The sequence below is a fragment of the Hemicordylus capensis genome, chromosome 3, assembly GCF_027244095.1.
Source record: "Hemicordylus capensis ecotype Gifberg chromosome 3, rHemCap1.1.pri, whole genome shotgun sequence".
Lineage (NCBI taxonomy): Eukaryota > Metazoa > Chordata > Lepidosauria > Squamata > Cordylidae > Hemicordylus > Hemicordylus capensis.
Genome location: NC_069659.1, coordinates 337,848,537 through 337,865,268, shown reverse-complemented (window position 1 = coordinate 337,865,268; position 16,732 = coordinate 337,848,537). Strand labels below are relative to the sequence as shown.

General features: G+C 44.3%; 1 protein-coding gene across 2 annotated transcripts in view; it reads right to left on the bottom strand.

Moving 5' to 3' along the window:
• Positions 1 to 1,161: 1,161 nt before the first annotated feature.
• The window catches only part of FNDC3B (fibronectin type III domain containing 3B), a 447,770-nt gene continuing 432,199 nt past the window's right edge, over positions 1,162 to 16,732 (bottom strand). For both annotated transcript variants that reach the window (XM_053308093.1, XM_053308094.1), the window contains one exon: positions 1,162 to 6,231. In XM_053308093.1, coding sequence (XP_053164068.1) covers positions 5,920 to 6,231 — 312 coding nt within the window. In that variant the 3' untranslated portion in view covers positions 1,162 to 5,919. The remainder of the gene's footprint in view (positions 6,232 to 16,732) is intronic.

Here is a 16,732-nt window from a genome sequence, read left to right as displayed (position 1 = left end):
GATGAGGGGACGGGCAAGACACTGGCAGGGGAGACAACATCTGCAAAGATTACATAATATTAAGAGAAAAACATGTGCTTAGTCTGTAAAAACACACTATCCTGAATGTTTTCAAGGTGGTAATTGGAAAGGTAACTATTGGTTTGCTGAGATGGTCTGTGAGGGAAGTAGGCCAAGTGGATTGGTACCACTGTGGCATCTCATTGGCCTTGCCCTGTCATTCAACCTATTAAAGCACATTCAGCCAGTGAATACTTCTGGTGGGGACAGGAGAATCAAAGATGTGTTATGAGACAGTGGGGTGGTTCTAACAATATAGCTGGCAGCACACAGGAAGAAGAATGGGGCAGATTGGGTGTGTGCCCATCAGGACAACTTCTATGGACTTCCTGCTTCCCTCCTGGCACATCCCTCGATTGTTTGTGGGGGTACACACAATCCATGCCCCACATGCTCCCCCAACAAATACTTGGAGTAGATGTTTAGGGGCCATTTGGATGAACAGCCCCGCACATACAATCAAAGGATTAAGTGGGAGGGCATCAGGACATCTGGCAAGGTGAACCCTTGGCATTCCCCCTTCTTCATATGTAGTGCTAGCTATATGGTTTGAACTCTCCAAATATCAACTAGATGTTTGGTGTTTTTCCCCCCTACTATCAAAACCTCTGAGCAAGTAAGCCAGCGTGGTGTAGTGGTTAGATTGCTGGACTAGGACCGGGGAGACCTGAGTTCAAATCCCCATTCAGCCATGATACTAGCTGGGTGATGCTGGGCCAGTCACTTCTTTCTCAGCCTAACCTACTTCACAGGGTTGTTGTGAGGAGAAACCTAAGTATGTAGTACACCGCTCTGGGCTCCTTGGAGGAAGAGCGGGATATAAAATGTAAAAATAAATAAAACATAAATAAGTATAGTCTATCCAAATAGTGAGATTTCAGAAATAGTATTCTTAGAGAACCACAACCATATTTAACTAGTCTCAGTTTCTGTGTAGAAATATGATAGCTGGGATGAACTATGCTTCTATGCTGCACTGGGCATAGACGTGACTAACAGCGGCTCTGATTGGGCTGATAGACATACTAGATACGTACTGCCCAAAGTATAAATGAATTTTCATGGGCAGAGATCATGCAATAGAGAAAAAAATCTCTGCTATCAAGAAAGAATTAAACATTTATTGGGCATAAATATATTACATATACACTACAGATACAGTTAAGTCATACATACATAGCGTAATATTTGCAAAAATCTATACATTAAAATTGATATGGCAGTTTTAATACAATGCATATGAAATAGTTAAAATTTACAATGCAAGAAAACGTATGATTACTTCTCTCAAAGTTGAAAGCTTGGAATGTATGTCCTATAAGTGAGGTAAAGAAAAAACACCCCCCCCCAATTGTGCAAGGATAATGTTCAGAAATACTCAGTTTAGGGCACTTTTCCATGAATACTGTGAATATTGATTGAATGTTGCTGACAAAACAGGATTAGAAAACTACAACATTTCAAGTTCATAAAGGACAAAGGCAGATATAATATAAAAAAGGTTTCTTCTCCTTTTAAATAGTTTCTTAAAATACTCTTCCCACTTTCTATTTTTACATTTTCTTTAGAGCCTACAGGAGTTTTTAGGGAGCAGGGGAGGAGGGTATAGTTGGTTGTACACTGCTGAGCTGACATTAGTAGGGTCAGAAAAGACATACATGAAAATACAAAATAATCAATGAAACTATTGTGTCTGCTGGTTACAGAAGTAGAAACAGGAATGGTTTGAACGTGTAACACTTTATTTTATGGCTGGACTGGAAGTGAATTCTATTGAATCCTCATGACTTGAGTGGCAGCATATTCAGGGTAAGCACTGATGTCTTACTGAGATAACTGTATCTTTGCCTGAATGGCAGTTTAGAGACAGGCATTGGACTCTGAAGCGAAAATAAAAATGGCTAACAAATTAGTATCAAGAAAATATATTAAAATAAAGTGTTACAGATCTCTCTCAACATCACATTTATCCACCCCTATGTAAAACTGCTCCATATTTTTAAAAGATGCAAAATATATAAATTTGGATTTAGAGAGCGCTTTAGAAAGTTTGCACTAGTTAATCTCCCACTGAATTAAGAAGCATTCAGGAGATATTTCTATTTTTATTGTCACAGAGAAGCTACTACAGTAGGCCAAAAGTTCGGAGGCAAGGAGGTCTTTTCAAATTTGTGGCATTCCCAATGACCGACTTCCCAAATTTGCTGCTTTTGATCCAGAGGAAGCTATTCATGCTTAAAGCCATTGCAACTGATGGGGTTAAGGGAGTCATGCTTACTTTTCTCACTGGCCTACATCTTGTGCAGTGTAACATGGGTGTTTCTGAACCACCTGTGCTGCTGCAGGCTCCTAAGGAATCATCAGCCACTTGCACTTTTGTGTAAGACCACAAATACTTAAAGCAGCACGCCTGCACTCAGTGGGGAACCCTTCTTACATTAGAAACCATGTAGCACTCCCAGACTGTGGGCATGCATCTTTAAGTATACGTGCTCTTGTGCAAAACAAGGTGGTTCCTTGGGAGTCCACAGCAGAGCGGGCGGCTCAGAAATACCCATGTTATGCTACACAACGTGTTAGCCACAGATTTCAATGAAGCTCAACTAACTTTCTCTGGATGGAGCAGTGTTTTTTCCTTTTCTTTCTTTTAAAAGACAATTTATCTTTCTATTTAAAAACAAAACAAAACACAGTTTCACCAAATAATCATTTTGGACCTGTTATGCTCTCAAAATCCAAATGTAAAAGGCTACCCAAGTTCTGTAGAACACACACATTAAAAAATTTTTTTAAGGTACTAGAAACATTTGACAAGCCACAACTTTGGCCAAAGGAGGGAAAGATAAACGAAGCAGTGAATTAGCTCAATGCCACTAGTTGTCAAGGCAAATGTATAAACTAACAATAGTCAGTAATAAAATACAGAACCTTTGCACTATTTTGCTACATCTACAGAGGCACACAGAATAATTCATCCATTTTAGCACTTTCTTCCAAGAGATGGTCATGATTTTTTTTGGCTATATGTAAACTTTTCAGTCACTGACTGAGAGCAGAAGCTGACAAGCTCTCTTGCCAGGCAAATCCCACAGACTGAACGGCCATCACACAGCTTGGAGGCTTGGATTATTGTACCCACTGTCAGGCGGGGTTCCTTCTTTTTGGCATTTAATGCACTAAGACACTCCCAGTTTTTACACACAACAAGAAACGGTAAGAAGATTAATACTACTAGGAATGCTGCTGTAGGGAGGGGTGAAAACATTTTATGCTCGTATAAAACAAAAACAGAGATACAACATGCTACAAGGGAGGGAAAAATTTAGTACATAAGTACATTTTTTATTATTTTTTTAAATTTTTTACAATAAATAATAAGATTGCACTGTAATTGGCATTTAAAGTACTGTATGCAGTATATAGTATAAATAAACCTAAAACAAAAATAATGTTGGTTTCCCCATTGCTTTGGTTATGGGAATATAGGCTAGTACAGGACGCTGCATCATAGCAAACACAGAGGACAAGAAGAGCCATGACGGAAGCAAAAACCAAAATAGCAAAAATATACAAAACTGTTTTTTATAAAGAAAAGCAGGGGATATACAAAGTAAGGGGTGCAAATCCCTGGGATTTCTCCAGCGCATGCGCTGCTAGAAGAAACAAGAGCAGCACAACAGCTTTTATCCTGTGCTGTGCAGAAATGAACGGGGATTGTGCAAAGATGGAGTTCCAGTTCATTCCAACAGAGCATGTGCAGGAGAAGCACCCAGTGGAGTGCACCCTGTGTCTGTTGCACCCTTTTGGAAATGCACCTCCTGCTCATTGATATCCCTGAGGCACTTAAACGTCGTTGACATCATATAAATAATCCAATGACTCAAAGTTAAAAAAAAAAAAAGAATATCAAAGGTTTCAATGGATTGGATTAATATGCAAGTTTGGGGCCACTGATGTAAGGACAGACACAAAACTCTGAAGGGAAAAGGGGACTGGCTTTTGCAATGGATCACATATGTGGTGGTCAGAATACCAATTTAAGGCTGGAGGTAGATATTACAGAGTGTACATGACTGTCATTGAAATCAACAGCCCTGTGTTTCCTTCTCTTCTTCCCACACCCCTGGTAATGTCCACTACTACAAAAATATAAATTTTGCTGCTCTTGCAAGCGGCAGACATTGAAGCTGACTGGGGCTGGAAAAAAATGGCAATGCACACAAAAAAATGGCAAGTGCCACATTATGTATTTTGAAATGCTCGATGTTACAGGAGAGATACAAGGAGGAGGAGGAGGAGGAGATGCAAGGCTGAGATACCAGCAGCAGCCACATGTGCTCTGCAGTGGCATGACTACAATTGGGCTGACATGTTCCAAGAAAACAGGCCCACTTGAGAAAAGAGGCCACTGAGTCCCACTCACTGGTTGCTTCTCCTCCACCGCCTCTCCCCCACAGGCCCTGCTTCTCACTTCATGCTTTGGGGATGGCCTGCGATGGGCTGTTATGTCATTATGCAGGTACACATCCGGTAAACCTTAGCAAGCTAGCTGCATCTTGCGGCTACTGTATGCTTAGTGGAGCCGCTGCCGAGGTGGCGGGGAAGTGGGGCCTGGGGGAGGGAGCGGAGAGGTGGCACTTGCAGGTGAGTGGGGTGAGGTGACAGGAGAGCAGGGTGGCTGCAGTGGTGCACCAAAAACGTGAACGCCACTCCACTGGTGCTCCGTAATGTCTAGCTGCAAGATGCCTCAAATGACTAATCTCCATTTTTTCAGCAGATGGGTTCTGCTTCCTCTTAGTGGCTGATTGACTGCGAAAGGTTACTTATCTCAAAGGTAATACTTAATATAAACAGCAAAAGCGGCAAGCTTTCACCAGTTCTAAACACAAACATCAAGATGAATATATCATACCTAGTGATTGGATTAAGAGTAAGTTATATACAAAGGCAAATGAGTTAAAAGCAGCTTTAAAAATAAACAGCTGGACATGGGAGTAACTATTGCACAATGCCCTCTTAAAATTACAGCTATAAAATAAAGAAATGGTAAAAAACCTGTAATGCTTTGTCATTTATAAAGCTATTTGGTTATCGGATCCGTTATACAGGCAGTTCATAGTGCGCAAACAGCTGGAATAAAAAGAGATTATGGAAAAAGGATTTCAGGTTGCGGGATAAATTATTTGGATTGAAATGTGCTAAATATATAGTTGATAAACATAACTGAGATTTTAATTTATTTTATTTTTACCATGGAGAAAAAAATAATGCAGGGGGAAGGGGAAAATGTAGTAACTATAATATGCAACATTGATAATTATTGTTCGTCTAACACTGTGTATTCCCGAACAATGCACTCTAGCTGCAACACTATTACAAACTGGTACTTAAGGCTCGCAGATGCAGGAGAGCGGAGAGCAAATGGTTACTCTAGTGTAATAAACTGCAACTTAAAGACTGCAATGATTTCAGCAAAAAACAAGATATGAAGGCAAATTGGTTACAATTCTGAATCCTGGAAAATTATCAAATACAGATTGCAATAGAAAAAAGAAAAAAGAAACTACACACACCAAAGGAGGATACTTGCTTTTGGTTTCTGGCTTGAATATTTCTGAAGGTTGATGTTTCCTAGTCTTGAATTTCAAAAAGGTGCATCCAAACACCAATGTTTATTTCCTAGATAGGATGGTCTAGGATTGTCCCCTGCCCCTACCTAACCCTAGGAAAAATGTATAAAATGTACTGGAAAAATAAAATTGAAAATGAAAATAAAGAGGAATATCTGAATTAAAACATGTAGATTATAATGCGTAGCATTAGATAAAACGATACCTCAGACCCTTGTGTCGGACATTTTTACTTCATAAACAAATGCTGCAGTATGAAGGCAAACAATATGGAGACAGTTGCAAAGCCGAGGACAATGAGGGCTGCAAACTGTTCGTCAGAAGGCATCATACTTTTCGTCTTGGGATCGTCTATCCTTCCCATTTCCCCTGTAAGCATGAGCTCACTCCGCTGAAGCAGAAAGGCAACAGATGGGCTGAAAGGTCCGCTAAGTTCTTGTGAGGTATCCAAGCACCGGCGGCAAACACACACACGGAATCGGTAGTCTGTGTTAGTCTGAAGGCCTGAGATTTGGAACACCGTCTCTTCTCCCTTGTATACCTTTTGAAACAAAACAAACAGTTCAGAGTTAAGTTTGGAACAAAATCAATGAACACCTGGTGGGGCAATCCAAGGTATTGTGGTACCTGAGGTGGTGTACAAAATGCTGCCATGCCACAATCTCCTGGTAAGGGTCACCTCCACTTCCAGAATCCACCCTCTCAAGCTTTGGAAGTGCATGGAGGGCAGGGAGGAGGTGAGCAGCCTCCTCTTTTCTCCTCATGCTCCCTTGAAAGCTTTGCAAGGAGTGTGAGGAGGAGAGGTTCCTCTTGCAGGGTTTGGAAGAGTCAGATTGGTCTCGAAGAGCTGCACAGACAGTAGTGAGGGGAGGCATCCCATCACCCTCCTGCTGCCTGAGGTGACAGCCTCACCTTGCCTCATGATAGGGCTGCCCCTGACATCTGGAATGTTCTGATGACAACCTTTATCCTTGGATTTCAAAATGAAGGACAAAAGTCGTCTAAATATAGAACCGTCAGAGACAAAATACTGTGGAATGATCCAATGGACATCACATTTATATTAAAAATCTGAAGGAGTATTTTACAAAGAGCTGTATATTTCCACTGATTTACTACTGGTTTATAAAACTTTTAGTTGGCTTTTCGCTTCCTTCCAAGAACAAAAATGAGCGGACAATATTCAATATTATGGGTTTTATGTTTAATTGTAAGTCACTTTGAACTGTAATTCAAAGAGACCTAAGTTTTGGGTGGTATAAAAACATGCAAACAAACAAACAAATAAATGGCAGGAAAGTAGCTTCTGTCTGCTGCAATTCCCAGACATGCTTCAATGCCCCCACATGGAATGAATTCAAGCAGTCCACAATGGATGTGGCCATGGGAAGGGTAACTTTATAGAATGTGCGTGCATAGACATTGTTCTAAAATCAAAAGATTAAAAAAATTATTCAACAACTGTAGCCTCACTGAAATCCTTACTATCTAAAGGCTTGTTGGAAAAATAAGGTCTTCCCCTTCCTCTCAAAAGTCTGAAGTGTCAAGCAAAGGTAGGCCTTTCTTCAAAACAAACTATGTGGTTGAAGGGCCATGATCAAAAAGGCAACATTCCTGTCTCAAGGTGTGGTGAAAGTGGCCTTGACCAGATTTGCTGCATTTGTTTTCATGGCAGAGAATGTGTGGGAAGACTACTTTCACCATACTTGGGGTGTGCCTTATTCACACATAATGTTCAGCACATGTACAAGCTGTGTTCAGTGTTCACACAGATCTGTAAGCACACATAGTTATTTGTACACCATGTTCAACCCCTGTACAGTAGAATCCTTCCTATCATTTCAGGGGGCCTATACTTGGGCTCATTTTTTAAAGTAACACACAGTAATTCACACAAAAATATGTCTGTACAGACACCTGTGCCCATGTCAAACATAATGTCTGAATAGGGCTACTGTCTGAAACACATTCAGGATGTGTTTCAGAGAGAGAGAGAGAGAGAGAGAGAGAGAGAGAGAGAGAGAGAGAGAGAGAGAGAGAGAGAGAGATTCTTTTCCCTCTCACACAACACTAGAACCAGGGGTCACTCCATGAAATTGATTGCCAGGAGGTCTAGGACCAACAAACGGAAGTACTTTTTCACACAGCGCGTGATCCACTTGTCGAACACTCTGCCACAGGACGTGGTAGCAGCCAACAACCTGGATGGCTTTAAGAGGGGTTTGGATGACTTCATGGAGGAGAGGTCTATCAATGGCTACTAGTCGGAGGGCTGTGGGCCACCTCCAGCCTCAAAAGGCAGGATGCCTCTGAGTACCAGTTGCAGGGGAGTAATGGCAGGAGAGAGGGCACGCCCTCAACTCCTGTCTGTGGCTTCCAGTGGCATCTGGTGGGCCACTGTGCGAAACAAGATGCTGGACTAGATGGGCCTTGGGCCTGATCCAGCAGGGCTGTTCTTATGTTCTTATATTCATTGTTCAGAAAATGCGTTCCAGAATGTATGTTCAAACTGTATGTCTTCACCCACAGACCACATTTTACAGATGGGTGGAATACAGATCAGGGCCTTGTCCAATGATGTCAGGAGGCAAAGAGCAGACATTCCATAAGAATCACTGGGTAGAATGTCTGCCATTTTTGGGACAATTCACACTCTAGACAAACTTAAGGAGTGTGTCCTCCATGGATTCATTGAACTATGGATGTCTCTACTTTATGGCGGGGGTTCTCAAAATGTGCTTTGTGAAGCCCTAATGGTCTGCAAGCTTCATCCAGGTGGTCCACAGAAAGGTTGCAGAACAGTCTGAAATATTAGTAATTCACCCAGAAACTGATTGGTTTTTTAAGAAGAAGAATTATATGCAGGCAAATTTCTATATCTGCAGTTTTGCATATTCATGGGTGTCTAATTGACACCCGATTTCAATATCCACAGATACGAAAGGGTTAAAACCTACTAATCTGAAGTTCTTAGAGGGCTGGAAGTGACCATGGAGGTAATTTCTGGCCACCATTTTGTCAGAAGGAGCCATTGTGCCACTCATTTCTCCGCGCCCCCAAGCATATTTTCCTATAATTTTTTTGTGGGGGGAAATGGGGAATTTGGGCCTGGGGGGACAGCTGAACACCCACAGAGCATGGTAGCTCTGTCCAGAGAATCCGGGACAGCTGGGTACCCGCAGAGCATGGTAGGGGACTTTTTTGTGGTTTTGTTCATGTGTTTGCCCCTTTTTGCCCCCTTTCCAGCTTCCAGGAATCTACGCCCCCCCCCATTCCAGAAAGTCAATGCCTCACTATCCATGGTTTCAGCATCTGCCCTGTCCCCACCACAGAACCTCCGTGGATATCAAGGTTTGCCTGCATGAGTGAAGCACTTTGATTTGTAGAACCAAGAAGAAGAAGAAGAAGAAGAAGAAGAAGAAGAAGAAGAAGAAGAAGAAGAAGAAGAAGAAGTCATCTAAGCAGGGGAGTATCTATAATAGGACAAGGGGAGACAGTTGTCTGGGGGCCCACTGCCTTAGAGGGCCCCCAGAGGCAAGCCATATGGCTGACTCCCCCAGCCACGCACCCGCCTGGGCTTCCTTCAGTTGTATTCATCCTCCGAAACTGATGTGAGTGTTAAGACCTGGAGCTACCAGAACAGCATGTCTTTCTCTAGTACCATTAAATGACTTGCATCGTCCACAATTTACAAAACCTTTTAAAACACACACACACACACACACACACACACACACACACACACACACACACACACACGTATTCTGCTTTTTGTTACCACTTTTCAGCCTCATTTAAGATTTCTTTACTTCAGGAGCTGAGCTTCAGTGAGGGGGGGCATTTTTAAATCTTGTATCTGGGCCCACTCCAACCTTGCTACACCCCTGAGTCTAAGTGGTCCACCAACACTCTGAGCAAACTTCGTGATCTGCGAAACAAAACAGTTCTAGTGACTTTGCTTTATGGTATTGGTTATTATAAACTGGATCATATGAAGGGTTCCTACACATCATAGTTGACGAAAGCATTATGCTTTCAGTAACAACAATAAAATATTTCTACCACCACTACCACCCAGGCTTGCCAAAAGGATGGCAAATGAGTTGTGAGTCAGTTGTGGAGCCTGCAGTCCACAACGTAATGATGGTATTTCACAGAGGTTGCAAAGAAAAGGGAAAAAATCCCATGTTAGTGCAACCTTGTTTGATTGAATCCTTCCTAACAAATACTGAAACATAGAAACTCTTCAGTGCATTTAGAGAGAAATTACACGGGAGGCTTAGGGCCAAACTAAGCACTCCCCCAAATAAGCAAATTGATCCCAAAAGTGCCATTATAGTGAATGACACTTTCAGGTCAAACAGCCACTTCAGGGGTGCAATTTTCCTTAAGAACACAGCGTGGAGGGGAAGGGTTGAACAATCCCTAACTCTGGACTGCAGCCCTGATCCAAACTGTGGCCCTGTACAGCTGCTACTCACAAGTCAATTTACGCCTGTCACAAATTCACTTTTATTGCTAGGTGTAGTTTGCCCCTCAGGTCAGAAACAGATGGCCACGATCTTCAAGGGGGCATGCCAAGCGTGACTGTACCTTTTCGGAATGGACTGCCCCTGTTGGCAGGGAAAGGGCATGTAAGTCCCTTTAAATGGCATTAAAGGCCTTCTTCTGACCGCAGTTGCACCACTGCCCTCATAAGAGCCCTGCAGCAAAACTGTCTTGCACAAGCACAATTTCTGGCAATGGGGGCGGGGAGAGATGGTGAGGGGGATGATTTTTCTGCTACTCTGGGAAGGGATTATGAGGACTTCCTAGGAGCGAATATGTATATGTGGGAAGGCAAAGGATCCTGGGATCTAGTCCACTGTGACCAAGGATGATCCTGTGATGGTAAGACCCCAGCTATGGATGTACACGGAACCAGGCGGCGGTGGTTTGAAGGAGAGGGATGCATCTTAAAGGGCAGAGCAGGGTGCACTTACCCCTCCAGATTCCTCCTGCCGGTGCTCCATTTTTAAAAAGTCCATCGAGGTGGCAGCATACCTCCCTGCCGCCCTATTGCCCCCTTTACTGGAAGTATCTGACACGCCTGCGCATGTGTGGCGCGGGTGTGTGTACATTGCGGGCACACACGGTGGGTGCATGTGCGTGGTGGGTGTGACATGCATATGCAGGCATGTCAGGTACTTCTGGTAAAAACGGAGTGCTGGCGGGGGAAAAGCGGAGGGAGTGGTAGGTGCAGCACCCTTCTCCACCCTTAAAGATGCACCCCCTGGCAGAACTGCTCGGTTCTGTGCACAACCCTAAACCTGGCAAAGCAATCCAGGGACACCCAAGCACACTCCTGTTTCCATGTCGGCTTTCCGGCTGGGGATTAGCCCTCTCATGAGAGGCCAGTCCACTGGGGAGGACCAGAGGCTCCAAGGCCTTTGGTCCTCTGTTGGACTGCGCTCTCACAAGTTAGGCCACACAAATCAAAGGCCCCCCACTTGTGTGGGGCCCCTGTTCTCTATGGTAAATAACAGAACTTGTACTCTGTGACCCTTTCCTCTCCAGGCAACCCTTTCATACTCCCAAGGAGTAATTGCTGCTCCATGTGTCCGGGTGGGCAGACCAGGGAAATGCCTGGACCAGGGACAGATATTTACTCTCACTCAAATTTCCCGGGTTTTGACCTATGTTGTGGAATATGCAGTTTGGCCACCAGAGAGAATCACAGGAGAGGGGAGCCCTGATGATCAGTGATCCTAGGAAAGCAGGGTTGCTGTACCAAGTAAAACCAAAAATGGATATGTGCCAATGGACGTCTGCACTGGTAGAGGGACTACTTGGACTGCTTTTTTGTGGCAGTCACCAGGACAGGGAGAGGTGCCAGGTTACTCATCCCCGCTTGTGTCAAGCAACTAGGTTGGGCGGCATCTGCCGTACGGCCACATTCATGTCTCCATGGCCTTTCACTCTCATGAATGGACAGCTCTGAAGCAGCAGCATCACACAAGACAAATTTCTCTATTAACTGGAGGCAATGCTGCTCCTGCTGGACAGTTCTTCTCATGAGGTACCACCAGAGACTGCATGCCAGAGACCCAAGGGGAAGGGGCTGGGGCCCCCTTCCCCAACTGTATTGTACAAAAAACAGAGCACAGCCATTAGAGAATTCCTGGATGGGCCAGCCTTTTAATGCTGACCCTGGGTATCGCTGCCTTGCCATAGTTTATGGTGTGACTGCACTTGCATGTGCTCGTGAACATACTTTTTCATACTTTATTCTTGGTGAACAAAACACATAGTGCCTGTTGTGCCATCCCATCCCCTTTCTCCTTTGAGTGCCAGAGTGGGGAAGAAGAGTGGGAAGGGGACTTTTCCCTTTGACAGGTAAGACACTTGGGATGGGACAAGGTAGCATCCCTGTTGCTGGGCGATGGCTTGAGCACCACAGAGACTAGCGGGATGGGGCAAGTGCTTGGAGAGGCAGTAACTGAGAAGCGCGGCAGGCATAAAGCGGGTATATTCCTGGGCAGGTCTGGGCCGTCCTCTCTATGATCTTGGTTCCAGAAACAGCACAAAATCTGCAGTTATGGTGGTGTCTGCATTCGAAAACAACACTGCCACCTTCAAATCCCAGATTGGAGCAGTAAAACTCACTACATACCTAAGGTTCAAACTGGAGTCTGGCGAGGGAAACTACAGGTTGCCTTTGCTGCAAAATTGTGGCTTCACACATTTGGATGTATACAAATTTAAACCTCTGCCCTATTCAACTCCGGTTTGGTGTTACGTGCAAATGCGGCCATAGCCTTCCTTCTCCTCTGCATATAACATGTAGTGATGTAAATGCCAAGGGAAAGCAGGGAGAACATATTATGTGATGAGATTAGAGCATGCATTTCCTCAATCATGTCGGGGAAAAGGAGAGAAGCTTGTTTCTGAATTTCTGTAGAGATTAAGTTTGGGAGTGGAGGCAACACAAGTGCAATGAAGCTAGACATTCTGGAAAAATCTACCTCCCAAAACAGTGAAACCAATATGGCAACCCATCTTTGTTATGATATCATTTCCTTCCCAGTCATTTACCTTACCCGTATCTGCCAACAATCAGACCTGGCTCATTTAGTTGGACTTCTGCAGGATCAGTGGTAATCCATAACCTCTTACATTAAAGATGACATGACATTTATTACAATGACACAATAGTTATCTCTGTAATCAATGAACACTTCAAAAGCTGACTTGGTTATTTTCTGCCAGATGGAAGGATGATTGTCCTTCAGCAAGAGTGATCAAACATTGGCAGAGATAGGAACAAAATATTTGGCCTATTTATGTGCTATATTGTCATGAGAGCCAGCAATAGCCCAGTTTAGCGGACTCTGAAGCACAGAAAGGTTAAATTATTTCCCCCCTCAATGTCCCATCACTGTAGAGTTTGTAGTCAGTAATACTCCCTCCAGTGCAATGAGCTGCTTAGTAATTTGCATGTGCAATGCATGCATACATACATAATCTCCATAATTACTGACAGGGGATAAGCATGCACAAACACGCACATTATATGCATCCAAATTGAACATGAGGCATTATTCATTTTTAAACTTAGTATTTTGTTGGGTAAATTATTCCCTTCTATAGTCTCCAAAGAGCAGCAAGGGGACAGAGATGGCTCCCTACATACACAAGACTGCTAAGAAAACAAGAGAGAGAAAGTGCTTCTCTTGGGTGCATTTACCCATATTATTATTATTAAGCATGTAGCTGCGATTTCGCTGATTCGTGCCAATAAAACATAGGGAACTTATGACTCAGTGAATATGAGTCACTGTAAGTGGGAGAAAATATGAATCTGCATAAACGCCTGGCAGTGGGTGTTCAGATTCAGGTGGAAGAAAAAGCCAAAGGGAGTTCGCAACAATCTTTGCAAACAATGAACCACTTCCAACAATTTAGGTAGCAAGTAATCAATGAGCCCTTTCTCACGATCAGTGAAGAAGGGCTCAAGGGAGAGTGGGGAGGAAGGCTGCTAGCACTTACTTCCCACTGATGATCCCTCTGTCTTTGCTGGGCGGGTGGATTGCCTGCCCGGACAATTGCTTGTTGCAACTGTTATTGTAAACCGCCCAGAGACGAAAGTTTGGGGCGGTATACACATTTGATAAATAAATGAATGAATAAATAAACTGGCAGCGCGGAGGGTCAGGGGCTGGAAAGCATTGCCCGGCCCCCTCAACTCCCATAATGCATCATGCAAGTGCGCAGTGCATTGTGGGGATTTCCCTAATGCCAGCTTGGAGCCCCGCAGTCTCCTAGCCGGATACAAGCAGCCGAGACTGGCAGATGAGCAGGAAAATAAGTGCTTGCTCTCTTAACCTCATTTTGGAGGCGGCCTTTGGAAGTGGGTGTACCACTGCGCGCCACTGGGATCTGCATGGCTCCTGGTGGTTCTCATGCGCAGACTAAACCTGGGCATGGCTTTCTTAGCCCATTTTTGCCTGCGCGTGAGGAAAGCCTCAAAGTTTCATTTTAACCATGAAGCATTAGAGCAGGGGTGGGCAAACTTAGCTCTCTCCAGCTGTTGTTGAACTACAACTCCCATCATCCCAAGCCACAATTTATTTTGCCTGGGGATGATGGGAGTTGTATTTCAACAACAAACTGGGGAGTCATATTTGCCTATCCTTGCCTTTGAGTGTTTCACAGGTTGTTTAAGCCCGTGATTTGAAAAACCCGAATCGTGCGTGAAGTGCTCCCCGATAGCACGCAGGGACTTGGGGGTAAATCCGGCCAATAGGTGAATGTGCACCCTCCATTCCGGAGGAGATGCGAATTAAAAAGACCTGTGTGGAAAACGCCCAGGTAGGGCTGGGAAATACTTCTGCCTGAAACCTTGGAGAGCTGCTGCCAGTCAGTGCAGACACTGTAAGTTCTTGGATATCCCCAATCCTAGTCCAATACTCTAACCACTACACCATGCAGACCTTCTTTGTAGCAACCCCTGAGCTCTGGAATGTGCCCAAAGACACACCCTTTTAACCAGCTTGTTCACTGTTTAATTGACTTTGTAGAACTAGGCTTTTATTTCTGTATTTTCAGTGGTGCACCCAGGCAAACTGGGCACCCGGACCCCCCAGCCATAAGGACCTCCCCCACAAGCCCTCCAACCCGATATGCCAGCTGACCACATGCACAGCTGCGGGGTGAGGTGAGCAGGCCACTCCCTGCCTGCGGTGGCGGGTGGAGTGGGAATGGTCGACCCTCCGGCTCAGCGGCCTTTTAGATTTGCAAGGCGCTCCAGTGCGCCTGTGCAGTTTGAATACAGCATCGCAAGCCCATGACATCGCCTCACCCCCCATTCCCTGGCCACGCACATGGGCAGCTGGAATATCGGGGGGAGGATTCATGGTGGTGGTGGGGGGGCTCGCAGCAGCAGCAGGAGCCCCCCCGGCCTTTAGAGGCCCCTCTGATCCTTGGAGGACCCAGGTCGGGGCCCCAAGGTCCGGGGATCAGAGCGCCTCTGTGTATTTTAACTAGTTTGTTTTAATTGGTCTGTAAATCACCTAGAGACGTAGAGTCATTCACACCAAAAACATGTATGAATGGTACAGAGATCGGCATCTGAGCAGGGCTTTCGCCTGTCCCAAATCTATTGCCAATCAATTTCATTCAATAACCCCTACAATTATGAGAGAGGAAGAAAAACCTCTTTACTTACTTTATCCACTTCACACAACATTTTATAAAACTCTAGTGTTTGGGTATAGAGTAGTCTTGAGAAAAAACGAACAGCTGACGATGGTTACTAGGCTCAGGTAAAGTAGCCTCTCAATGCATGCCCTTTTAATTTTCACTGCTTGGTTACATTTGCTCTTCACACACCCTCGATGTCAACTAAAAGCATGACCATTGGATAATTACGGTGCTAACAAAAACAAACCATGTGCATCTGTGCGCATGGAAGTGCCAAAGGTACCTTCGCTTTCTACACACACCTGCCATTGGAGTATCCCTTTCTCTATCTAGCTGGTAGGACGAACAACAGTTTCCTTGAAGCCAGCCATTTTGTTTGTTTGTTTATTTTATTTACTTAACATATTTTTATACCGCGCAAAACTTATGTGCCTGGGCGGTTTACAACCAGAAAACTATTTTATTTTTCAAATGCAAAATGGGACTGTGCTGGACGAAAACGGCTACTCCCTTTCCATTTATTTTATTGCGTTGCTCTCTGTCAGCTCAGGATGACTGCTGTGAATGATTCTGGAGATGCCTTGCAGTGATTTGGAGATTTGGAAAAAGAAATAGGGACGATGCTACAACCATTATGCAACAAGTTTGAAACCTCTGGATTTTAAATAATAAAATGGATTCCGGGGGAATTCAGACAGTATGTTGAGGGCACAGTGTGTGAATGACCAAAGGGAAGAAATCTCAGAGACAGGTGGTTATACAGAAAATTCATGGATACATACAGTAGACCTAGCAGTGAAAATGGCAACATACCCAACATTACCTCACTATAAAGTATTACAGACCTCCTGCTGCTGCTGCTGCTGCTGCTGCTGCTGCCTGCTGCTACTACTGTATTTATATCCCACTTTTAAACCAAAGTTCTCAAAGTGGTTTACATAGACAAATAAATAATAAATAGATAGATGGTCCCCCGTCTCCAAAGGGCTCACAAGCTAAAAATACAGGCCCCAAGAGTCACCCAGTGAGTTTCATGGCTGAATGGAGATTTGAACTTGGGTCTTAATATAACAGTAGACACCAGCAACAACCACTGGAGAGAAGTTGTGCTAGGGGTGAATAGGGCCGGTTGCTCTCCCCTTGCTAAATATAAGAGAATCATCGCTTTGAAAGGTACCTCTTTGCTCAGTTAGCAGGGGTTTTACTGCTCCAAAATACAGGCTCCAAATAATGAGTGGGAGTTCTGGATATAAGCCTTGTGCTCATGTGCTCCCCCTCCTGCTCACGGCTTCATGCATCACTCCCTGGTTTTAATCAATGCATAGTTGGCTTGCAACCTTGGGGTTGCTCCGGCACAGTGG